Consider the following 26,989-nt stretch of genomic DNA (forward strand, 5'->3'; position numbering starts at 1 on the left):
ACTCCCACAATTCCTAACAGCCTACCAGCTGTTAGGAATTATGGGAGTTGAAGTCCAAACACCTGGAGGACTAAAGTTTGCCCATGTATGTTCTAGTGGCTGTACAGAACATCTTCCAGGCAAGAATATATTCAGATCTTTTTTTAAAAAGGGGAGGGCAAATTGCATGGGATGCTTTTTGTAATGCATTTTTAAAATTTACTAGTCGAAAAGCAACTGTGATTAGCAAAAATATTCTAAAAGACCCAGTTAACTGTTTTAAATTATGGGTTTGTAAAATGTAGAAGCTTTCTATGCATGCCCAAACCAAAGCTTTGAGATGTTAATGCAAAATGTTTCTGGTGAGTTATGATCAACTTGTTCACATCACAATATCAGGAGCATTATTGTGGGAAGACTTCTTCCAACACTGATGTGAGAATAGAAGCGAGATCAGGGAATGGACTGGAGGTCTTGGAGCTGAGGTTAAGAGGTATGATAATCATGGAGAATTGCTTGAAAAGATGAATGGTTAAAAAAAAGGAGATGGTTAAAAATGGTTGGTTGGAAATGGCTGATTGAGAGAAATTACTGATTGGAAAATACGAGGGTTGAATGAAAAGTAATGCCTCCACTTTCGTAACTCAACAAATGGCAGTACTAGTATGTGGCAGATACTGGCTTGTTCAGTACACTCTCCTCTACAGTTCCATTTTGGTGGGGAGCCTTAGCATTGAACTGTTGTGTTGTATTGTTAAAGTGCAAAATATGGAACCCTGCACAGATGGTCAGTCAATACGACTTAAGCAATGTGCAGTCATTGAATTCTTGACAGCAGAAAGGAGATTTATTAGAGAATGCAAGCTGTTTATGGTGATTGTGTTGATGTGTGTACTGTGCGTTGTTGGGCGAGTAAGTTTGAAGATGTTGAGATGGGAACATCTGACTTGCATGACAAACAGAGTAGGATGTCCTGTGACAGCAACCAAGTTTCACAAGCAAAAGGTTGACAGATTGATTCAGGACGATCGTCGTATCACTCAGACAGAAATTTCAAGCATAATCGGCATTTCACAAGAACGTGTAGGTCACATTATTGCTTTGCTTGGCTATCGGAAGATCTGTACACGATGGGTACATTGAGATACCTGTGAGATGCTGGTTGTGGAAACAGAATATCAACTTCTTCTGTGACGGCTTCAGAAAACTTGTTCAGAAATGTAACCAATTGTCTGGTGATTATGTGGAAAAGTGAATAATAGTAGTTAAAGAGCAAATTCTAAGGATTATTTCTTCATTTGATTTATTAAAATAGTCCCATCCAAACCCAAGTAAAAAAGGTGGAGGCATTACTTTTCTTTCAACCCTCATATATACCTGTATGAGTATGATGGTGGCAGTGGACGGAATATGAAGACACCAGTAAAGGACAGCTGGATGTAACTTTGTAAAATTCAGAACCATTATCAGTATACTTAGATCAGATAAATTTAAGCCTTGCTTTCCTTGCGTGAATAATCAAGCATGTTTTTCTGTTAAGAAAATCGGAAACCCTGATTCAAAGTAAATCTGGCATTGCCCACGAAAATCCAGCATGTAGGAAAGATGCAAGCTGCCTTGAAGTTACAAAAAGAACAATCAAAAAGTATGTATGTATGTATGTATGTGTGTGTGTGTGTGTGTGTGTGTGTGTGTGTGTGTGTATATATATATATATATATATATATATATATATATATATATATATATAAAAAGTATATAAAGGGATGATAAAATATGCTGGCCAGCTAGTGCATTCAGGAGAATTATATTTTCAGGATCGGATTGCTGTGAGTTTTTCAGGCTGTATGGCAGTGGTTCTCAACCTGTGTGTCCCCAGATGTTTTGGCCTTCAACTCCCAGAAATCCTAACAGCTGGTAAACTGGCTGGGATTTCTGGGAGTTGTAGGCCAAAACACCTGGGGACCCACAGGCTGAGAACCACTGCTGTATGGCCATGTTCCAGAAGCATTCCCTTCTGATGTTTCGCCTACATCTGTGGCAGGCAGCCTCAGGTTAAACCCGTGCCAGCAGGACTGAAGACCGACAGATCGCAGGTTTGAATCCGGGGAGAGGCGGATGAGCTCCCTCTATCAGCTCCAGCTCCTCATGCGGGGACACGAGAGAAGCCTCCCACAAGGATGATAAAACATCAAATCATCTGGGCATCCCCTGGGCAATGTCCTTGCAGACGGCCAATTCTCTCACACCAGAAGCAACGTGCAGTTTCTCAAGTTGCTCCTGACATGACAAAAAAAAAAGCCTCAGAGATTGTGAGGTTTGTTTCCAACAGGCCTCACAACCTCTGAGGACGCTTGCCATAGATGTGGGCAAAACATCAGGAGAGAATGCTTCTGAAACATGGCCATACAGCCCGAAAAACTCACAGCAACCCAATGATTCCTGCCATGATAGCCTTCTCAATACATTTTTTCAGGATTGTCCAACTTCAGGTTGTTTTAAGTGCTTCCCTATGAGAAGTAAATATCTCCAAATAGAAAAAACAGCCACCCAAACTTGCCTGGCTTGCCAAGTTTCTGGACCAAACGAATTTATTTATCTACAGGGACACATACAAGTATGGGTAAACCCTTCATCTGCAGGTCTGGAATAAGATACCCAGAACAACTTTAGCATCTCCTGTTTCTGGAAGCGAAACCTGAGCTTATAATAGGGCCAAAGGTCTGCACTGGCTATAAAACGAGCCACAAGGATCACAAATCTGAAAACGCTGCAATCCATAGACCTCGTGTGTATATTGAGATGGTGTTCTTGGAATTTTTTTAATGTTGATATGTGGAAGTGGGTGTGTCCCTTCCAGATCCCGTGGAAGGGCTCATGTGCAGCCCTCAGACCTGGACCAATCGCTCACCCCGGTCTGTAGTAACAGGGTGTCAAGAGAACATTATTTTCCTGTATGCGGCTTTGTGGTGCAAGCTGCAAAAATAAATTTAATTCATCAAGGACATTTTTTTTTCTATCACTTCTGGACAATCGTTGGGGCAACAAATCCACAACTTGGAGCAATGGTTATGTGGCCAGGTTAAAAACATTTTGGGGAAGAAGGAGTAGAGCAAAAGGAAAAGACGCCCCAAGTCTGAACTCATCGTGATTTAGATGGTTCTGGAAGAGGGTTCCCTGCAGAATTTCAGCTGACACCTGAGAAGTGTGCCCTTTGGGCAAGTCAGCTTGTTTTCGGCGAATAGGAAGCAGACGCAGGCCAGTCGTACAAGTCTGGTAGAAAGGAGTCATATTCATAACTCCAAACCCTTGATCTGACATATTTGTTCTTGTCTGCAGGCTCAGGGTAATGGAACGCCATGTGGTTGGCATATAAAAACTCCATAACCTGGAGAGGAGAAAAGAAATATTAGTAAGATTCAAGTTAATATGGAACCAAGGCTGTTTGTATTGCAACTGCCAAAGACTTTAAATCGGTGCATTATATGATCCAGGCGGAAATATGGATTGCCAACAAAGGAAAAATGGATTTTGAAAACATTTGAGATAACAGAATTAAACAGACCTCTTTATAGATTTGTTTTAAAGATCTGGGAAACATTCTTAATTTACATAAAGAAGGAAAATCCAAATATTCTTGGGGGAGTCTGAAGATTAAGTTTTATTTTCTTATCTATTAGATAGAAGATAAGATTATGATGTTAAGCAGTACTGAGAAGATGGCTTTTCCATGCAGATATCTTTGATCTAGAGGAGTGGTCCCTAGATATTTTGGTCCCCTGTTGGTCCCTAGATATTTTGGCCTTCAACTCCCAGAAATCCTAACAACTGGTAAACTGGCTGGGATTTCTGGGAGCTGTGGGCCAAAACACCTGGGGACCCACAGGTAGAGAACCACTGCGCTTATTAATCATTTAATCATTTAATCCAGTACCCAGAGGTACATTGCACATGGAGGTTTCTATACAATGATCATTACTACTTTAACATTCTTACTCAAACAACCCAAAAGGACTGTGGTTATTGAATGGAAGTATTTCCATTGAATGAAGTATCAGGATGTCCTGCCCTGCTCTGCCCTATGCTCCTCGAAAGCATTAGGATAAGCTCAGCAATCTTTTGGACCATATTATTTCCGATGCTTCTGCTACCGACTGAAATACAGACTTACTTTAACAGCGATGTTAATGGAAACTTCTTTGATGTTGGATAGTGCGGGATAAAGCCGTCCTTCAGCAAGCTCTTCCTCACCCACCTGTTCTGTCAAAGCCTTTTAATACAAGATTATTATTATTATTATTTGAAACACAACAAGATGAGTCAACAGCTGACAAGATCACTCTGCTGGCTGTATTATTATTATTATTATTATTATTATTATTATTATTATTATTATTATTATTATTACAAGGAGGGGACGGCAAAGTTAGCCAACAATAAACCATAAAGTGGTCAATTCTTGCGGGATTAGGGACCACTTTTCATATAATTCAGGACTGCACTTAAAAACACACACACAAAAATAGCTGCATCTACAGATTAAAAACCAGCTATGGGGGATCCAAATTAATTCTTCACTAAATACTATTAAATTCATTAAAATCTTCCCATACTCAAAATGCAGAGATACAGAATGGGCGAAGCCTGGCTCGAGAGCAGTAGGTGTGAAAAAATCTTGAAGTTCTTGTGAACAACAAGTTAAAAATGAGCCAATAATGTGATGTGGTGGCAAAAAAAGCCAATGGGATTTTGGCCTGCATCAATAGGAGCTTTCCCAGATCTAGATAGTGTCTAGATCTAGGGAAGTAATGCTACCCCTCTATTCTGCTCTGGTTAGAGCACACCTGGAATATTGTGTCCAATTCTGGGCACAACAATTCAAGAGAGATATTGACAAGCTGGAATGTGTCCAGAGGAGGGCGACTAAAATGATCAAGGGTCTGGAGAACAAGCCCTATGAGGAGCGGCTTAAGGAGCTGGGCATGTTTTGCCTGAAGAAGAGAAGGCTGAGAGGAGTCAGGATGACCATGTATAAATAAGTGAGAGGAAGTCATAGGGAGGAGGGAACAAGCTTGTTTCCTGCTTCCTTGGAGACTAGGATGCAGAACAATGGCTTCAAACTACAAGAGAGGAGATTCCATCTGAACATGAGGGAAAACTGACTGTGAGAGCCGTTCAGCAGTGGAACTCTCTGCCCCGGAGTGTGGTGGAGGCTCCTTCTTTGGAGGTTTTTAAGCAGAGGCTAGATGGCCATCTGTCAGGGGTGCTTTGAATGCAATATTCCTGCTTCTTGGCAGGGGGTTGTCTTGGATGGCCCACCAAGTCTCTTCCAACTCTATGATTCTAGGATTCACCATACTATGAAGTTGTATTACTCAACAATTCCTGGATCACCCAACTCTAATTGTTTATTATAAAGGAACATAGCAATAATTAAAAACCACCCAGGCTCTAAGGCACAATGAAAATGCAAACCCATTTGGGAACCTATGCTTGACTGCCCCAATCTGAAACGCCTTTGTGTTTTCAGAAATGGCAACACAAGTTATATTTCATCTGCTAGACATCCAATTCACTTAACATCACTCACCTTTGCAGCCTCCAAGAAGACTTTGTCGCTAATGTGTCGAACTCCGCTGAGAATAACGGCAAGGGCAACACCTAAAACACAATTTGCCCATTATTTGACAGAACCATTTTGAGCTCTTGCTATGCATGATACAAACAACAGCAGCACGAAAAGATACGGGAAATTAAACAAGCAGAATATCACTGCCAGGCAGAACACAGCGAAAGTGGCAGCTGTCAGGCAGAAGAAGGAACTAATCCAGCATCCTCCTCTGGGAAGAACACAAGGCAATAAATAGCTCTCTCCCAATCTTCTTCAAAAGGCCTATTGCCTCTGAAACCAGGGGATTAATTCACAGTGGATAGTAGGAGTTTGTGAGCTTTTCCTCCATTAATACGTCCATGTGGTCCCTTTAGAGGAGGCACGGGCAAACTTCGGCCCTCCAGGTGTTTTGGACTCCAACTCCCACAATTCTTAACAGTCTCAGGCCCTTAAGTGGATGGGGAGGAAAAGGAAAGGGCCTGAGACTGTTAGAAATTGTGAGAGTTGGAGTCCAAAACACCTGGAGGGCCGAAGTTTGCCCATGCCTGCTTTAGCGTTACAAAAGCCATGGGTTGAGGAACCTCTTCCCCTCTGGATGTTTTGGATTATAACTCCCATAGTCCACTACCACAGAGCATGGGGATTTTAGGTCAAAGTATCCCCCCACCAAGCCAAAGGTCTGAAAATAACAATTTAGAAATTGACTCATAGAGCATCTCACTGCAGAATGAATGCAGTTTGACACAACTTCAACTGCCACAGCTCAATGCTACGGAATCGCAGAAATTGTAGTTTATCAAGGTCTTTAGCATTCATTGCCAAAGGATACTGGTGCCTCAGCAAATATCTATCTATTTTAAAATACTTATATCCTAATCTATACCTTAACTAATCTCAGAATGGGCAAATGAATGGGCAGATATAAGGAGGGAAATAGTATAAAGGTACAGGTTTTATTTATGTATGGTGGGAGACTTGGAAAGCAAAATACAAGGAATTATTTCTTCACCCAGTGTCCAGTTAAACTGTGGAATTTATGTGAAGTAGCCACAGCCAGTAACACAGGCAGCTCTAAAAGGATAGGAAACATCTGTGACATTTTTTTTCGTGTCAGGAGCGACTTGAGAACCTGCAAGTTGCTTCTGGTGTGAGAGAATTGGCTGTCTGAAAGATGTTGCCCAGGGGATGCCTGGATGTTTTGATGTTTTACCATCCTGTGGGAGGCGTCTCTCATGTTTAAGCATGGGGAGCTGGAGCTGACAGACGGGAGCTCACACCACTCCCTGGATTTGAACCACTGACCTTTTGGTCAGTGGTCCTGCCAGCACAAGGGTTTAAGCCATTGTGCTACTGGGGGCTTCTATCTGTGACAGCTAAGGCTATTGATAAATACAAGCCATGATGTCTGTACAAGACCTCCAGTCTCAGTACAACTCTAAATCCAAGCTGCTAGATATTTGTTTATATCTATTTTTAGCAAGTCTTTCAGCTTAAATTGTTTGCAACCTCTTCATCTGAAAGCTAGCTGGGCAGGAAAACAGACTCCTGGGCTTCACCTGGAAAGATGTAGGCATTGTTTCCCTGGCCTGGTTTGAAGGACCGTCCATCACACAGCTTCACTTGGTCAAATGGACTGCCGCTCGCAAACAGACAGCGCCCCTGTGGCACAGAAAAATAAGGAACGATATTGCAAATGTACACATAGTTTATGGTTCATATTGAGTATCCCTTATCAGGAAATCCAAAATCAGAAATACTCCTAAATCCAAAATTGTCCACTATCTGAGATAGGGATATTTTTGCTTTCTGGTGGTAAAATGTCCACAAACTTTGTCTTGGGCATAAAATTATTTTGAAACATTCTATATTCATTTACTGTCAAGATATACATATGTAAAACATCTATTAATTTTGTGCTTAAACTTGTGTCCCATCTCCATGTTGTATCGTAATGTTAGACCACATCTGGAATATTGTGTCCAATCTGGGCACCACAATTCAAGAAAGATATTGACAAGCTGGAATGTGTCCAGAGGAGGGCGACTAAAATGATCAAGGGTCTGGAGAACAAGCCCTATGAGGAGCGGCTTAGGGAAATGGGCATGTTTAGCCTGAAGAAGAGAAGGCTGAGAGGAGATATGATAGCCATGTATAAATATGTGAGAGGAAGCCACAGGGAGGAGGGAGCAAGCTTGTTTTCTGCTTCCTTGGAGACTAGGACGCGGAACAATGGCTTCAAACTACAAGAGAGGAGATTCCATCTGAACACGAGGAAGAACTTCCTGACTGTGAGAGCCGTTCAGCAGTGGAACTCTCTGCCCCAGAGTGTGGTGGAGGCTCCTTCTTTGGAAGCTTTTAAGCAGAGGCTGGATGGCCATTTGTCAGGGGTGGTTTGAATGCAATATTCCTGCTTCTTGGCAGGGGGTTGGACTGGATGGCCCATGAGGTCTCTTCCAACTCTTTGATTCTATGATTCTATATGCAAGCATTCCAAAATTCAAAAAAAAAAAAAAGTCTGAAACCTGAAATACTTCTGGTTTCAAGCATTCTGGACAAGGGAGGGTCCAAATCGTTCACATAGGTGGCTGAGATAGGGACACATTTGCTTTCTGATGAAAACAAGCTTTGTTTCAGGCATACAAGAACTAAACATATTTTATATTAGGCCTGATCAGTAACTGGGTGGGGGCTGGGTGGGAGGGGGCTAAGAGGATGAAAGGCAATGGCAAACTACCTTAAAATATTCCGTGTCCCAGACAACCTTATGAAATCCATGAGCTCACCATATAGCTTGGGGACCCCTCCCCCCAGAAGAGAGAGGGGGACAGGGGACAGTTCCATCTTGTCGCCTGTGCTATGCTAATAATGTAATGTAATGTAATGTAATGTAACGTAATATATTGTATATACATATAATATTTATAATATTAAAATGTAATACAATATACTACTATTACTACTACTACTACTAATAATAATATATTATAATTATATATTTTATATTTCATGTAAGATTACTAATAATATTACAATATAATGGTATAGTACAATATAGTAATATACTGATATTGTACTATGCTAATAATATAATATGTTGTATGTATGTGTGTGTATATATACATACACACACACCTTGTAAGCCACTCTGAGTCCCCTTCAGGGTATGCCGTAAATAAATAAATAAATAAATAAATAGATAGATAGGTTGACTGGCAACCTGAAGGCACAGATATATTAGTTAGCATATTTAAAATGTACAATAAAGGAATTTGAATATTGGGGGGGGGGGGGATTCTCAAAAACAAAAATCAATCCTCTGATTTACAGCATGAGGCGACACCATCTGAGGATTTGTCCATGCTATTTAGCTAATCATGGAGTTTAGATCTAAATATGCCAAAAGAAAAAGAACCATACAGTTCTGTAACCTAAGGAAAGCTAAAAGAATCAGTAGAGGGCACTCAAACATAAGAGAGATATTTGCAAGAGGGAAAAAGAATGGAAGGCTATTTTGTTTATTTAGAACAGTGGTTCCCAACCTGTGGGCGGCAAGACCTAAAATAAGGTCAGCGGCTCTAGATGATTAAATATGGTTTTCTGTGGGCAAGCAGAGGCAACTACTGGATGACATGTGTTCAGTATCAGAAACTGGAGCTGATGTGGTCTATCCAATGCAGTTTTATGAATCAGCACCCAAATAACCAAACCAAATCTAAAGTTGACCAAAAACTGATTTGTAACCCTTTTGGTACTAATGTTGGTCAAAGTGGTCTCTGGTCAAAATAAGGTTGGGAACCACTGATTTAGAACATTCATTTAGAATAATGTATTTTTCCATACTGCTCCTACCCTAACATATGACCCCGCATTATCAACTGAGCTCTAGTGAAAGTGTTCCATTATTAAGATAATCTTACAAAGTCATCTTAAAAATAAAAATGCACCATGTGTTTTGTAGAAATCAATATTCTGGTGGGCCAAGTCAGGAAGCCAAGCTGCACAGAGCAAAGGGGAGACTCTTATGACATTTAAACATCTATACTTACCTCAGTTAATGTGTATGCCTCCTCTGCAGTGCATTCTGCTTTTACAGTAGGATTGCTCAGTGCAAATATGATTGGTTTCTGATTGATTGAGCCCATCGCTTTGATCACATCGGGAGAAAAGAGGCGCCCAGCACCTGCAACCCCTGGAATTTGATGATATAAAGAGAAATACCATGTGTAAAATAAATAAATAAAAGGAGACATACACACTTAATAGGAGTAGTAATTCAGCATAGAATAGATATCTTTGCGCTTCCAATGGCATCCAGTCTGGACACCGTGCGGCCCCTGTGGAAACATGTAGGGATTTCTTGGTCTTCTCCTCACCAAACATCATTATTTGTCAACTTCCTACTTGTTTTGCTGATAACAGAATGCACCAAACAGGAAGTACCAAACACATTGCATCAGAGAGAATGCAAATCTGTATGCAACAAGCTCTTATCTCAGAGTATATCCACAGATGCACCTGCAAAAACAGCTGCATTCAGATTGTGCAAGAGGCCTTTTCCCAAAGTATGCATAGTCAGCTGTCAAAAACATGATGCTCGAGCAGATGAGCCTTTGAACCAACATAGAATAGTATTTCTTATGACTGATACAGCCAGATGTTCCATTTATTTTGCAAAAAGCAATGGCGCAGTGGGTTAAACCGCTGAGCTGAACTTGCTGACCGAAAGGTTAGCAAATATCTGTCTTTAAATGCACAGATAGTTTCTGAGCATTTAAAAGAGCACATTTTTGTGTTATGCCCCCTTCCTGGGAATTCATTAGAATGAGAGATATTTAAATAATGTCTAAAGCATTTCTATGCCATTTCTATATCTGGGTCTCCTGGTGGTGCAGCGGGTTAAACCGCTGAGCTGCTGAACTTAGTGACTGAAAGGCTGGTGGTTCAAATTTGGGGAGTGAGATCAGCTCCCGCTGTTAAGGGTTTTAACTCTGAGAACCTTTCATACGAAGTCAAACATGATGAAGGCAGTGGGTATTGGGCATCAAAGACTTGTTCACACATTCATATCCTCCTCTCTCTGAATCTAACCGCTCCATATCTTTATTAGAAAGTATCAATCCATATTCAGGAAATATAAAAAAGTCGACTTGCAGTTTTACATATGTGCAATGGTCCACTCACACATGCAAGTACATACCTAATTCATGCATATGTAAATAGTTCTGAGGGATGTAAACACACTGAATATTAAACATCTCTAGGCAGAGCTACCTTCTGTGGGAAGAGTGTGAATATTAGTCTTGCTTTAATGGGACTGATGTTGTGTTGGATGACCAATATGGGAATACATTCACTTCTGAGAGATTCCCACAGTATTCATGGCACCCAAGTTTTGTAGAAGAGAAGGTTGAAAGGCACGTGATAGTCTTATTTAAATATCTGGAGAGATATCATACTGAGGTGGGAGCATGCTTCATTTGTCAGAATATGTTGAAGTATGTAATGTGTTTAAATGTAATTTCATGTAGAAGTAATATGGATGCCACAAGGTTGTATTGCTGTGATGTATGTTTATGTTTGAGGCTGTGAGATAGTAGCCCTGAGATGCTCTCTGAGCTGAGTTGTGAGAGAAATTAGGGAGTATAGGATATCTGCCAGGCAGCCAAGCAGCTGCAGGATTGTTTACACCTCCACTTCCTTTGTTCTGCCTACTGTGTACTTCATGTCTTGTCGCTTACTGAAATGGATGTATTTTGAACTGCTCTAAGTAAATTGAACCTGCTTTGTAATCAGAAGTCTCCAGAGTCCATGATTTCTACCAAGCCTGTGCAAAACTTCCGCGCTTAACGCCAACATCATTTCTGCTTCTCTAGAGACTAGGACAGGGAGCAATAGATTCAAATAGCAGGAAAAGAGAGTCTATATAAATATTACGAAAAATTTCCTGATGGTTAGAGCTTTCAGCAGTGGAAAATGTTGTCTCAAATGTAGTGGAGGAGATTTTTAAACAGAGGCTAGATGGCTATTTGTCAGGAATGCTTTGACTGTGTATCTCTGCATGCCATGGGATCAGATTGGATGGATCTTGTGGTCTCTTCCAACTTTATAATTCTAGTCCCATTGACAGTGCAAATCAACATAACCAAGTTTCTACTTCCAAAGAGCTAATGCTCGGTCACTATATGGCTGGCTATAAGAATCTATCACATGCACTTGAAATTAATAGCATCATCTGATTCTGCAGCATTTGTAGTAGATTAACAACCTCATAAGTGAAGAGGCCCAAAGACTCACCAATGATGGCAGAAGGTTGAAGTACATTCACTGCTTCTAAGAAGCTCGTTGGCAGCTCGACCGGAGCTGGGTGAGTAAAGAGCTCTTGGTTGACATCCACAGCTTGTTCTCGTCCCTAGAAATAATAAAATAAAAACCCAATGAGTAGAAACAAACAAGTGGTGGGAAGAGGACTGGGTTGAGACCTTCCAAACTGCTGCTGAACCTTACCTGAACCAATAAGCCGAATTTGTCAAACATCCATATTTTCTTGTAAGCTTCTTCTGCTGAAAGGCCACTTTCCACCATAGCCATGACTATTAGATTGGCAATTCCGAGGGCAGCCTGGCAGACCAAGAACACATGGGGAAACATATCATTCTGCAGAGATGTCAAGCAATGGCATCAAATGGCTTTCAAAACTGAACTCATAAGGAATAACTTATTTGTATTGTCAAAGGCTTTCATGGCTGGAATCACTAGGTTGTTGTAGGTTTTTTCGGGCTATACGGCCATGTTCTAGAGGCATTCTCTCCTGACGTTTTGCCTGCATCTATGGCAAGCATCCTCAGCGGACCTCACAACCTCTGAGGATGTTTGCCATAGATGCAGGCGAAATGTCAGGATGGAATGCCTCTAGAACATGGCCATACAGCCCGAAAAAACCTACAACAACCCAATAACTTCTTTGCTTTTACAAACATGGAAGTAAAGATGGATCAGTTTCTCTGAAAGATGCTAGCACTGTCTGCAAAAGTACACTACAGAGGAGTCTGGGTTACACTCAGTAACTATCTGTGCACTCAGAGAGGAATGGTCAGCATTCCTAAAGTATCCAACATGCACTGAGCTGTCGAATCCAAGCTGCTTTAAATGTCTCTTTAGCATTAATGTGTCCTAAGTTTCTGTCAGCTTGGGGGATGTTGGATTGCCTTCCTGTCTGAGCAAGGAACCCCACAGAATCAATATCCACACTATTGTTTTCACGAAATGGTAACAATTTATTAACTGGTCTTGGGTCTCTCTGCACCCAGGCACTATCTTGATTTCCTCACAACAAAGTCCATACTTAAAAGTTTGAAGGTAACTGGTTGTTCTTGAAGTCACTGCTAGTGGATGATTCTGGAGATGAAGGACAGATGAAAGTTTCCCTTGCTCACTTTCTCTGGTAAAGAGGCCTCTGGGGCACCCAAAGCCCAAGGCAATCGATGCAGAGGCTGAGAGAGCAGGCCTCTCCTATTGAGGCCTGGCACTTTGCTGAAGGTGCTGGAAACTTCACATTATGCATCTGACCAGCAGTAGATCTGTATAGTCAAAGGAGTTCCCAGAATAGTAGTAGATATTGGTTTGAAATGCCCTGTCCATGCTTGGATCTCGATGAGACCAACTATAGACACGTCTAGCTTCCAAGATTCAAACCAGGAAGGGTTTTCTTAAGCTCTACCCTCATACAGCTAACAGGAAAATGGCTACTCTCAAGCTGTGGGTGAGACAGCCTAGCAAATGAGCTGGGATCTATACGGTTCAATCACATGCATGATACCATACTTCTTACAATCCCCTGCAACATACATAGGTTTTGAATTATTTATGAAGGTAAGAACAGGGAAATGAAAGGATTAATTAAAAAAATTACCCACTATTCAAAAAAATTGATGGATAAGATGCCAAGAATTGGGAATATATATACATATGTGGCAGCAGTGTAAATATATAAGCAATTTTGGGGGGAAAGTAGTTAGAGAGGTAGAGGAAATAATGAACATTAAAATAGAAAGAATTAGAATAGCTTTATTCTCATTATATAATATTAAACAGCTGAAAAGAAGAGGAAAAAGATGTGACAACAAACTTACTAACAATATTATGTGTCTGCCGTAAAACAAAGGACGTATAACAAATGTATTAAATTATGATAAAATAAATAAAAATATTTTTAAAAGCAATAGCGAGATTGTTTATAGCAAGGAATTGGAAAAGAGAAATAAATATACCAATAGAAGAGTAGTATAAGGAAATATGGAAAATTGCAATAAATGACAAGCTGACAGGTAAACTGAATGCTAAAAGAGGGATATGGAAACAAAGTGATTTTGATGGTTTTGATGATGGCCCTCTTTTAACATTATTATTATACTCTATTTCTATTATTACATGTATTATTTTACTTTATTGTTACTGTTATTATTACATCTATTATTTTACTCTATTATTATTTTGTTACATTTATTATTTTACTCTATTATTATTGGAAGATAAGTAAGCACATTTACTTTGAAGAAGTTTAGAATAATGGTTTAATCAGAGTTGGACAGTCTTATCTTTATCTTCAGTCTTATTTTATCATCATTGTGTGTTGTTAATGTTATTGCTTTATTTTTTGAGTTATTTTGTTGCTGTTGTTGTCATTGTTTTTACTATTGTATTTGGGCTCGGCCTCATGTAAGCCGCACCGAGTCCTTCGGGAGATGGTAGGTAAAGGTCGTCCCCTGACATTAAGTCCAGTCATGTCTGACTCTGGGGTGTGGTGCTCATCTCCATTTCTAAGCCGAAGAGCCAGCGTTGTCCGTAGACACCTCCAAGGTCATGTGGCCAGCATGACTGCATGGAGCGCCGTTACCTTCCCGCCAGAGCGGTACCTATTGATCTACTCACATTTGCATGTTTTTGAACTGCTAGGTTGGCAGAAGCTAGGGCTGACAGCGGAAGCTCACGCCGCTCCCCGGAATCGAACCTGCGACCTTTCGATCAACAAGCTCAGCAGTTGCTTTAACCCACTGCGCCACCGGGGGTAGCGAGGTACAAATAAAGGTTTATTATTATTATATTATTATTATATTAAATTACAGTTTTATGTAAATACTAGCTGTAAACAAATGTATTAAATTATGATAAAATAAATAAAAATATTTTTTAAAAAACAATAGCACGACTGCTTATAGCAAGTAATTGGAAAAGGGAAATAAATATACAAATAGAAGAGTGGTATAAGGAAATATGGAAAACTGCAATAAAAGACAAGCTGATAGGTAAATTGAATGTTAAAAGAGGGATATGGAAACAAAGTGATTTTGATGACGTCTGTGGAAAATTTATTGAAAGAGGATTAAAAAAGAAAGATGGAAAGTTACCTCCACAAGAGGAAATGAAATTTTGGACAGATTATATATAAAAGGAGTGTCTTGCGGGGGGAGGAACACAGTGGTGAGGGATAGAAAATATGTAAAAGCGTGAAAATAACAGTAGATGCCAAATGTTAATGTATTGTAGACTGTACTGAATATTATGTGTCTGCTGTATAACAAATGATGTAAAAAAAATTACCCCACAGGGTGGTGGGACATACAGCAGACTTCCTGCTAGGATCTTGGATTTTAGGCAGCTCATATGGCAAAAGATAGCCTCTCAAATATCCTATCCCCACAAATCATTATAATATATTATTCCCATTTTGTAACTGGGACGCCACTAGTGAGCTGCACTCCCGTTCTCTGAATGAACGACTCACCTCTCCTGCACCAAGGAACAAGATCTGGTGCTCTGAGATGGGTTTGCCTGTGACTTTTTGCGCTGCCAACAATCCGGCTAAGGCCACAGCAGCTGTCCCTGCGAGGAGAAAAAAGCCTATTTGAGACTGGCCAGAAAGATAAGGCAGTCAACCAGCCAAACAGAATAAAAAAGGGTTTACCGGTATGTATGAGAAGCCAAAAGGGAGCCATTTACCTTGGATATCATCATTGAAAGTGCAATATTTTTCCCTATATTTCCTTAGGAAGCGGAAAGCGTTATGGTTGCCAAAATCTTCAAACTGAATGAGGGTGTTTTGCCCATACCTAGAAATGCAACAAAATTTAAAAAGTGAACTGTTTGTACTGTTGTGCTGCGACAAAGGACTACCTATTTTCAAAATAGACTAGGATTTCCTATGTATAACAACACATGGCTCCCAGAATGAGGGGACAGGGGTACTGAGCTCTTGTTAAGTTTCCGGGAATCATCTGATCTGGCAAAATTAGACCCCTAATGCTTCTGTGCAGCTGAGCCTCCTCAGGAATTATCAATCAGAAGCTATTTTTAAGATGCAGTCTTAAAAAAATATCAAGATAGTAATTGTTGAGCCCTTAGTGGAATGACAAAGGTTGCCTGTAATCTAGCCTATGCATGCCTACTTTAGAGTAAGATACACTGAAAACATGGGAAGCACTCCAAATAACACATGGTGCTTGTAAAAGTCTTTCTATTTAAGGATGTTTACATGATATATGTATGTGCCTCCAATTTGCTGGTCAATGTATGGTGACTCTATGGATTACATAGAGCTTTCTTAGGCAAGGAATACTCAGAAGCAGTTTGCCAATTCCTCCTTTGAAAGACAGCCTAGAGCAGTGGTTCTCAACCTGGGGTCCCCAGATGTTTTTGACCTACAATTCCCAGAAATCCTAACAGCTGGTAAACTGGCTGGGATTTCTGGGAGTTGTAGGCCAAAAACATCTGGGGACCCAAGGTTGAGAAGCACTGGCCTAGAGCATGTGGTGTTCATTGGCTGTTTTCCATCCAAGTACTGACCAGGACTGACCCTGTTTAGCTTCCAAGATCAGACTTGATCTGATGCTTTTATCTGCCTTCCCCACCATTTACCTGCAAGTAGGCAAAATTAATAACAATTTGTAATAACAATTATTATTACATTTATTATTTTACTAATTTTTATTATTATTAAACTCTATTTTTATTATGACATGTATTATTTTACTTTATTATTGTTATTATTACATTTAATATTCTATATTATTGTTATTCTTACATCTATTACTTTACTCTATTATTTTATTACATTTATTATTTTACATTTATTGGAAGGGAAATAAGCACATTTACATTGAAGAAGTTTAGAATAATGGTTTAATCAGAGTTGGACAGTCTTATCTTAAATTAGTTTTATGTAACTACTAGCTGTACCTGCCACAAGTTGCTGTGGCCAACCTTCCCTCCCTCTTTCTCTCCTCCCTTCCCTCTTTCCTGCCTTCCTTCCTTTTTCTTTTATTCTCTCCTTTCCTTCCTTCTCTTCCGCTTCCCTTCCTTCCCCCCATTTCTTTCCCTTCGTCTTTCTCCCCTTTCTTCCTTCTCTACCTATTCTTGGACTGCAACTCCCAGGCACTCCTCTTGATCAATCAATCTACCTACTTATCTATTTCTATCTAATCTATCTATCTATCTATCTATCTCTCTGGAGGATTGCTGGAAGTTGCATTCTAGGAATAGGAAATTAGAAATATGCAGGGATTGGGATGATCCCAAAGAAATCCAAACAGAAGAAATCTTGCAGCTTGGAAGCAGTACATTTGGATCATCCTCCTCTCCTAAAGGGCCTGGTCTAGAGGATGCTGGGAGCTGTAGTCCAGAAGAGTGTGGGGATATGCTATTGTGTGTTTTGTTTGCTGGGGGAGTCATTTTGCGCATGTGCTGTAGTGTCTTTTTGGGTTGTTTTTTTTTTTTGCTTTTTAAGTCCCTTCTACTGTGTTTTTCAGTGATAGTCACTCGTTGGCCTGATAGATGTATTGTGTCCAAATTTCACATCAATTCGTCCAGTGGTTTTTGACTTATGTTAATCCCACAAACAAACATTACATTTCTATTTATAAAGATTCAAACACATTTAACTTATTGATGCCTCAATTAATGTAATTTTATAGGTATCTATTTTTATTTCAAAATTAACCAGTAGCTGCTGCACTTGAGTCAATACTTTTTCCCAGTTTTTTGTGGTAAAATTAGGTGCCTCATCTTATATTCAGGTTGGCTTATACTCAAGTATATACAGTACCTAATGTCCATGCAGCATCATAGAAGACCTTGGAGAAGTAGTTCCCCATTATAATGGTAAGTGTCACCAACACTATTGCTCATAAATTACATAATGCAGCTTTGAAAACAGTCACTTGCTTTGTTTCCAATGGTAAGTAATTTATGTGACTCTTTTCTTGAATATTATATTAGTCCAAGTGGCTAATGCACTAGTACTTTCTGGTCACACATTTCTGACTCGTACAACTGTATATTTAGGAAGGGTACAGCTGAATGATTCACAGTTAATACCTGCCTACGATGGCTTCCATGAACTCATCAATGAGGTCATCGTAGAGATGTGAGCGGTCCCGTTTCTGGTAGAGTCCCATGTAAAACGGGTCTTGTAAAAGCATCTAAGAGAAGTAAAAGAACAAAAGAAAGCTGCTAAATCAAGCCATAAAGGGCCAACTTAGTCGATGCCATTCTCTGGAAATGTGGACAGCTTCAGAAAGTAATGAATCATGTTACCTGGATTTAAATTATTTATCAATCAGTCTGAAAATAATCTAAGGATACTTATGGGGAATGTTGGAAAGAAATAGCATTTAAAAGGGCACATGGTTGTGTTATGCTTCTTTCTGGGAGTTCATTAGACTGAGATACATTTAAATATTTTTAAAGCATTTCTATACCTGTGCAACTTTGCTATATATTTTAATTTACCATAGTTTTATATCCTCAAATATGTTACACTGCTGCCAGGTTTATTTTGGATTCACATTGGCTTCTTTAATCACTTTTATATAGTATTGCACTATTGTTGCTCTTCATAATTGTTTTAAGTGACAATAGGTGGCTTTAAAGTATACTCAATCACTCAGTCATGGAAAATATTAATGACAGCCCTATTTTGTGTTTGTATAAATCTCCAAACTTTCAATTTTCAGGCTGACCTGGTCACCTAACCAGTGTTAGTGGCTGCTTATATCTGCAGATTTACTTGGCTGGAGCACAATACATATCACAGCCAAGCAAAGCATAAGAATGGCATTTATTTATTTATTTATTTATTTATTTACAGTGCTTATATTTCACCCTTCTCACCCTGAAGGGTACTCAGGGTGGATCACAGAACACATACATGGCAAACATTCAGTGCTGATTATACAATGACAAGACAGACAAAAGATAGAGGTATATTTAGGCTTTTTCTCATCATTCGGCATCTTTGGAGGCTGTGCTTGGTTCCGGCCACAGGGGGTGCTGTCGCTCCATCTCCTTACCAAAGAGCTTTGTTTGTTTGTAAATTTTCCTCCAAAACACAGTGCCTAAAATACCTTCTCGCTTAATGCATTTCCTATTTATCTACTCACATTGCTGTTTTCGATCCGCTACGTGGGAGGGAGAACTGGGCTGAAGGTCAGGAGCTCACCCTGACCCAGTTTCGAACTGTCAACCTTTCGGTTGGCAAGATTTATTGCAGCTGCAGCTGGTGATTAACCTGCTGTGCTAAAGCTGGCTTTTCCTGCTCTTTTTTGTGACTGGGCTACTGCTAAGCAACAACCAATAGATTTTGATGCGGATAATGAAGTTTATTTGTATCCCAACTATTTTCCCGCCCTGAAACACAAGGTGGATTACAACAATTATAACGGATACAGGTAAATACAGTTAGGGAAACAGTGGATGCTATTGATCAAGAGGTGCCAAGTGGTATCTTGTGAGGACAAGGGGAGATGGTAACTTACCTGATTGTCAGTGCCGACATCAATGCACACTGGCAGGCACTTATCGGGATGTATTCCTGCACACGCTGTATATAAACAGAGTTTGCCAACAGGAATTCCCATTCCATACACACCCAGATCGCCAAGACCCAAGATCCGTTCTCCATCTGTGACGACGACAGCCTTGAAGGGAAAAGTGCAACTGTACTGTCATCAGCAGCATACATGCAGAGTTAAAGTGATCTTGTGATAAACATTTTACATGGTCATTTTTTTTCCAAGCAAGGACTAGAGTTGAATTGCATCTATAGTATTAAGGGTGCAGAAATAATTATTGCCCTCATTAAACTTAGCTAGGGTTCCTGTCCTATCTAGTGGTGGGATCACTACTAAACAATGTTTGTGTGTATATTAACATCTAGTCCTATTCAGACAGTGGTTTTCTAGATACCAGTATGGTGAACTTCCTGTGAAATGCGGGAAAATTCAGATCCTCATGTTATTGAGGTGACATACAGGCAATGATCTAGTAAATCCGGAACGTCCCCTCTCAAGTAGCCGAGCTAAACCAGCCCCTTGGTTTACTGAGGAGCTGGCAGTGATGAAGCGAAGGAAGAGGGAACTAGAGAGCGTGTGGCGTTCGGATCCAAGCGAGTCAAATCGAGCACGGTTTGTGTCCTTTCTTAGGGCATATGCCGCGGCAATAAAGGCCGCAAAGAAAACCTTCTTTGCGGCCACTATTGCGTCTGCAAAGAACCGTCCGGCGGAGTTGTTTCGGATTGTCAGAGGTCTTTTAACTCCCGCCACCTCAGGCGGGAGCCCTGACAATTCGGTCACGCGCTGTGAAGCATCTGCTCGGTTCTTTGCAGACAAAGTCGCCTTGATCCGCTCTGAGCTGGACGCCGCGTTAAATGCAGTCTCCGAGGATGTAACAAGAGCACCTGCTTGTCCTATTTTGATGGATTCTTTTCAGTTTGTGAAACCCGAGGATGTGGACAAGATACTTGGAGGAATGAGGCCCACCACGTCCATCCTAGACCCCTGCCCATCCTGGCTTCTGAGGGAGGCCAGAGGGGGATTGGCCGAGTGGGTAACAGTGGTGGTGAATGCCTCCCTTCGGGAAGGCAAGATTCCAGCGAGCCTAAAACAGGCTATTATAAAACCGCTGTTGAAGAAACCATCACTGGACCCCACTAAATTGGACAACTTTCGGCCTGTTTCCAATCTCCCCTTCTTGGGCAAAGTCATGGAAAGCGTGGTGGCCTCACAACTCCAGGTATTCTTGAGAGACACGGATTATCTGGATCCGGCACAGTCTGGTTTCAGACCGGGACATGGTACCGAGACGGTCTTGGTCGCCTTAGTGGATGATCTGCGCCGGGAGCTAGACAGGGGGAGTGTGTCCCTGTTGGTGCTCCTGGACCTCTCAGCGGCCTTCGATACCGTCAACCACGGTATCCTTCTGGGATGCCTTGCGGAAATGGGTCTTGGGGGCATTGCTTTGCAGTGGCTCCAGTCATTCCTGGAGGGCCGCACTGAGAAGGTGTTATTGGGGGACTCCTGTTCTACACCACAACCTTTGATTTGTGGGGTTCCACAGGGTTCCATACTGTCCCCCATGCTGTTTAATATCTACATGAAGCCGCTGGGTGAGATCATCCGGAGTTTCGGGGTGCGGTGTCATCTGTACACAGATGATGTCCAACTCTGTCACTCCTTCCCACCTGCTACTAAGGAGGCTGTCGAGGTCCTGAACCGGTACCTGGCCGCTGTGACGGTCTGGATGAGGGCGAACAAACTGAAATTAAATCCAGACAAGACAGAGGTACTCCTGGTCAGTCGCAAGGCCGAACGGGGTATAGGGTTACAGCCTGTGCTGGATGGGGTCGCACTCCCCTTGAAGGCGCAGGTTCGCAGCTTGGGTGTGACCCTGGACTCGTCGTTGAGCCTGGATCCCCAGGTGTCAGCGGTGACCAGGGGAGCATTTGCACAGCTCAGGCTTGTGCGCCAGCTGCGCCCGTATCTCGGGAAGTCTGACTTGGCCACGGTGGTACACGCTCTGGTCACATCCCGCCTTGACTACTGCAACGTGCTCTACGTGGGGCTGCCCTTGAAGACGGCCCGGAAGCTTCAGCTGGTTCAGCGCGCGGCAGCCATGTTATTAACTGGAGCGGGTAGCAGGGAGCACACAACGCCCTTGTTGTCCCAGCTCCATTGGCTGCCGATTTGCTACCGGACCCAATTTAAGGTGCTGGTTTTGGCCTACAAAGCCCTAAACGGTTCCGGCCCAAAATACCTTTCGGACCGCACCTTGGCCTACGAGCCCACAAGGACCTTGAGATCGTCTGGGGAGGCCCTTCTCTCGATCCCGCCTGCCTCACAGGCACGTCTGGCGGGGACGAGGGAGAGGGCCTTCTCGGTGGTGGCCCCCCGGCTGTGGAACACTCTCCCTGCAGACATCAGACAGGCGCCCTCCCTCATGTCCTTCCGAAAAAGCCTCAAGACATGGCTGTTCGAGAAGGCATTTAATTAAGTGCTATAACAATGTGGTAAAGATGATTGGAATGGAACAAGGAATATGAGATTGGTTATGATTCCACTAAGAGACAAAGCGGATTTTTAGTGTAGTTTTGTAATTGTTGTGTAGTTTATATGTTGTTGCAATTGCCTTTTTGTAAATTGTCTTTTATGTGTGTGTACACCGCCATGAGTCGCCCTATAGGGCTGAGAATGGCGGTTAATAAATGCATCAAATAAAAATGCATCAAATAAATGAATTTGTGGTGAGCAAAGACTTCACAGTAGGGGGGTGGGACAAAGTGGGCCAGAGGCCAAATAAGGCCACCAAGGATGTTTCTTCTCTTCGTTACCATCCCCCCCTTTTTTTGTCGTGTCAGAAACTGCAAGTTGCTTCTGGTGTGAGAGAATTGGCCGTCTGCAAGGACGTTGCCCAGGGGATGCCTGGATGTTTTTGATGTTTTACCATCCTTGTGGGAGGCTTCTCTCATGTCCCCGCATGAGGAGCTGGAGCTGACAGAGGGAGCTCATCCACGCTCTCCCCGGATTTGAATCTGCGACCTGTCCGTCTTCAGTCCTGCTGGCGCAGGGGTTTAACCCACTGTGCCACCAGGGGCTCCATTACCATCCCTGAAATTAGGGCACACTAAAAACCACCAATTGTGCCTCCAAATGCATCCAAACAGTATGATAAACCCTTTGGCCTCTTTTAAGGAAGAGCACATCTGTTTTAGATGGAGTTTTCAAATTGGAAGTCACAATCTCAGTCAGAAAGGCTACCATTATCTCCCCTTGAAGAAATTAAGCTGGCCTTAAAGAACACACATACGTACAAGGAAGATAAGAGGCAATGTCCAAACAATACCTTCACATCATTTTCCGGCCAGTTGTTCACAACAGATCTAATATGGCCTCTATCTGTTATGGCAATGAACAATCCTCTGTAAGAAAAATCAGAAGGGAAAAACTCTCACCAACAATACAACTAAGCCATTCCTTATTTCCTCTTTCGATAAACCATCTTTAAAAAGTTAAACACACTTCTTTTTAAATGGAAAAATTGACATGAAAATGAGAGGAAAGCTATAAGACAAAGGAGAGAATGAAAATGACTGCCCTAGTGTAATTTTTTCTTCACATTGGACAGTAAAACAAAAACCTGAAGGAAAGATAGCTGGAAAAAGAAGTTGACAGAGAAGGGAAAAGGAGAGAGGAACTGAGGCAAGAAAGGGGCCGTGTGAGCCACAATTCAGATGTGAATTTGGACAAAAGTAAACAATTATTTGGCAGCAGACATTGGGTTTGTACACATACTGCCGACAACTTCCACAATGGTTTACCAAGTTAACAAGAACAAAGAAAAAGACAACAGGTTGCTGTAAGTTTTTTGGGTTGTATGGCCATGTTCCAGAAGCATTCTCTCCTGACGTTTCACCTGCATCTATGGCAAGCATCCTCAGAAGTTGTGAGAAGAAAGACAATGGATTTTGACTTTTAATGGTCATTCTAATAACATCCATAGATACTTATACAAAAAAAAAGATAATATAAAACTGTTCTTACTTTGGCCTCCTAAAGATATGTCCATATTGGGTACACGCTAGGCCCACCGTTGGGGTATAAACAATCGGCATTAACTGCTCGATATCATCTTGCAATATCCTGTAGAACAACTTCTCATTTCTTTCCTGCACTCCCATGAGATAGATGTATCTGAAAATGAAACAGTGTGGAGGGAAATTACATTTTTAGATGTTTGTTGACACTCAGGAACTGATATGAAAGAGGAAAAATTGGTCATCTGCTCATGCCAGTGGTGTCCATTTTAATTTTCTAATGGAAAGCAACCTTGGAGGCTTCAAGAAGGAGAGACACAGCCAGAGGTAGGTAGATTTAGCAGGCACTTTCCCTTTTCTTCCTATTGCTTCCCAAACTGGCTGTTCCCATATTAAATTAACTGCAAATTGCCTTATTTCCCCCCTGTGGGATTAAGGACATCTTATATTCATCTTGTGAAATCTGCAACAGTTCTCCATATCACAATTGGAACAATATCTTATCCAAATCCCAATAATGCATTGTGAAAATAAAATGAAGAGTGAGTGTTTCTGCCAACGCATTCTTACTTTTCCAAAGGATCTGTCATTTTGGACACGTTTTTATGGAAGCGTAAGGCCTGGATGTCTTGCGTCTCTATCTTTGGAGGTAGAAGTCCTTGGAGCCCAAGCATTTGCCGTTCTTTCAACGTAAAAGCCATGCCCTGGAAGAAAGAGAGGAAGAGCAAAGGCTACACATTAGGTCTAGTAGTACTAATTCTGGATTTCAGGAAGATATAGAAGTGCTTCCATCTCTGAAGCTGTTTATTACACTTACTTGGTCCCTAAGGTCCAAACTGAAAATTAAAGTGGCTACAGACACAGGATGGGATGGACTTAAGTATGAATGTACGAGAGTTAGCTGGAAAGCAAGGTTACAAGATTTTTTTAAAAAAAATACAAAGAATGAATATATTTTAATAAAACTTACATGGATTGTAGCACAGGTATTACATTATTTATCCACATAATCACCATTCGATTCAGTACGTTTTGTCATACATGGGATGAGTTTTTGATGCATGTGTCATACAAATTTCCCTTCATCTTTTTCTGCCAGTTTGTCACTTCAATTTTCACCTCGTCATCATCAGAAAAGTGTTTTCCACCCAAGTGCTCTTTCAATTCAGTGAACAGATAATACTCACTGAGTGCGAGATCGGGGCTCTGAGGGGTGTGGCTTAAAACATCCCAACCTAATCAAGTCAACAACTCTTGTGTTCCATGAGCGAAGTTCTGACGTGCATTGTCATGAAGGAGATAGGCTCCCACTGTCAGCATCCCACAATGTTTGTTTTGGATGGCTCTGCAAAGTTTCTTCATGGTCTCACAACATATTCCGTACCCATTTTGTCACATACTGTCTTGACATTATGTCCTCTCCATAAACTGAAATGATTTTGCAATGAATCGCAGCTGCGTTCATGCCCTTAGCATTTAGGTAGCACATTACAGTGCGAACTTTGCACTTGGAGGGAAACAGAATGAGGACATTCATCTCTAACTTTCACCACAACGCCAGTAGATGAGCTACTGACGACTGGCACTGCTCGTTCGCTTCCGCTGGCTTCCCGCTACATGGCAGTGATACCAACTTCCCTGAGAAAATTCCCCACGAGAGCTAAGTGCCTTGTAACCTTACTTTTCGGATAACCCTCGTATGTGAAACAGAATGCCTATACCAAGTTCAAAAATGTGATTTGTTTGAACTGAATCTCCAAAAATCCTTCCCAGTGGCCATACTGGCTGGGGGATTCTGGGAATTGTAGTTCAAAAAACGCACTAATTCTAAATGTAGAAAAGTGTTTGTTACCCACTTTTTTTTAAGTACCTGGAAATCTATATATATTCAATCTAGCATTAAATTAGTTGGAACAAGGAAGATCAATTTCATTTATTAATTTATTATGAATACTAAATCTTATCAACAAAGCACTTAAATGTTGCAATCCAAGAAAAACACAACAGAAGTTCTGCAGAAGCAGACCAAGGCTTAGTTTGTCTAGCATTCTGTTTTTATTTACAGTGACCAAACAGATGAATAGGGAAATCTCACAAGCAGCGTATAGAAGCTACAACTTCCTTCTATTGATGTTCCCCAACCTCTCTATAAGTCTTATTTTATGTAAATGTCTGAAGGAATGTGAAAACATGACCCTGTTTTACTTACCAATAATAGTGAACTAACTAACCCAGCCAACCATGCTGAGTGCTTCACATAAAAGGTTTTGCCCTCTTGCTTTTGTTTTTTAAAGATTGGATTTCAGTGAGCCAAACATCTTTTTAATGCCTTTCATTTCCTGAGCTGGTATCTGCCATGGTGTGTGTGTGTGTGTGTGTTTGTATGTCTGTAATCATACAGAACAAGACTTTAGCCTTTGTGAAACAAGCTGTGCTCCTAAAGAAAAAGGGATCTGGAGTATTAATCTTGGATTTCATCTACAATGTGTTCTCTACATATTCAGACGTTTCCTCTTCTTTGAAGATACTGCGTTCCCAGATAGAGAGGTCAGGGTTTGCCATGACATTCCACGTAAAATGTGGTAAATGTGTGAATATTACTACTGAAAGGGCTAATCATTTGCAAGGAGATAAGAATACGCTGGCCTTTATATCACCTTTCTTAGCACAATCCCTCACCAATCTAGCTGCTCCCTGCTGCTCTGTTACATATCTATCTGCCTGGACTTTCACTTAGCATCCTTAATCCTCTTACAACTCCGTTTCAATAAAACAAGTGCCAAGTTGAACAATAAACCGGGCAGTGACCTTGGTGTCTTTTGATTACAGTGCATCGTTCCTTATTTCCTCTTTCAGCAGAATGTTCTGAAGTAGGAGGAAATCAGTCCACAGGGTACAATAAATTCTCTTTTCAGGTACTAATTTGATGGGGAATTTGTAGAGAAGGCTGTGAAGTGCACGAGTTAACCTCTACCAAAATGTCTGGGTATAGCCAGGGAGTTAGGGTTTCCAACAAGAACTGGAAAATTTCCAGGAAATCTATAAATGAATGAAATAATTGTATCTGATTTAGAGTTTTTGGTTATATTTAATTTTTAATTTTAAACTATTACATTTGGCCCGGCCATAGGTTTTTAAATCTTTGTGTGTTATTGTTTATATGTGATTTATACTAATTGTATTGTTTTTGTTTATTGCTTTCTTGTTTTATTGATGTGTTGTTGGGCTTGGCCTCATGCAAGCCGCTCCGAGTCCTTTGGGGAGATGGTAGCGGGGTATAAATAAAGTTGTTGTTGTTGTTATTATTATTATTATTATTATTATTATTATTATTCAAACACATTCCAAGGAAATTATTTTATTGCAATGTCTATAATTAGACCCCAATAATGGAAAAATAGTAGAAATAATAGAAATGGAGTCTCTGGGAATTTGCTATGCCCTTGATATAGTTTTATTATATGCTTCCCCAGGAGCCCCTGGTGGCACAATGGGTTAAACCCTTGTGCTGGCAGGACTGCTGACCGAAAGGTCTGTGG

The 26,989-nt window shown here is 41.0% G+C and overlaps 1 protein-coding gene across 2 annotated transcripts in view; it reads right to left on the reverse strand.

Moving 5' to 3' along the window:
• Nucleotides 1-2,535: 2,535 nt before the first annotated feature.
• The window catches only part of ME2 (malic enzyme 2), a 48,963-nt gene continuing 24,509 nt past the window's right edge, over nt 2,536-26,989 (reverse strand). For both annotated transcript variants that reach the window (XM_060761258.2, XM_060761259.2), the window contains exons 3-16: nt 24,021-24,154; nt 23,458-23,607; nt 22,760-22,835; nt 19,399-19,560; nt 17,960-18,063; nt 15,587-15,696; nt 15,372-15,469; nt 12,095-12,208; nt 11,885-11,999; nt 9,637-9,779; nt 7,147-7,249; nt 5,570-5,640; nt 4,151-4,249; nt 2,536-3,367 (exon numbers count right to left, since the gene is read on the reverse strand). In XM_060761258.2, coding sequence (XP_060617241.2) covers nt 3,203-3,367; nt 4,151-4,249; nt 5,570-5,640; nt 7,147-7,249; nt 9,637-9,779; nt 11,885-11,999; nt 12,095-12,208; nt 15,372-15,469; nt 15,587-15,696; nt 17,960-18,063; nt 19,399-19,560; nt 22,760-22,835; nt 23,458-23,607; nt 24,021-24,154 — 1,644 coding nt within the window. In that variant the 3' untranslated portion in view covers nt 2,536-3,202. The remainder of the gene's footprint in view (nt 3,368-4,150; nt 4,250-5,569; nt 5,641-7,146; nt 7,250-9,636; nt 9,780-11,884; nt 12,000-12,094; nt 12,209-15,371; nt 15,470-15,586; nt 15,697-17,959; nt 18,064-19,398; nt 19,561-22,759; nt 22,836-23,457; nt 23,608-24,020; nt 24,155-26,989) is intronic.

This window comes from Anolis sagrei, chromosome 2 (genome assembly GCF_037176765.1).
Source record: "Anolis sagrei isolate rAnoSag1 chromosome 2, rAnoSag1.mat, whole genome shotgun sequence".
In the NCBI taxonomy this organism is placed as follows: domain Eukaryota; kingdom Metazoa; phylum Chordata; class Lepidosauria; order Squamata; family Dactyloidae; genus Anolis; species Anolis sagrei.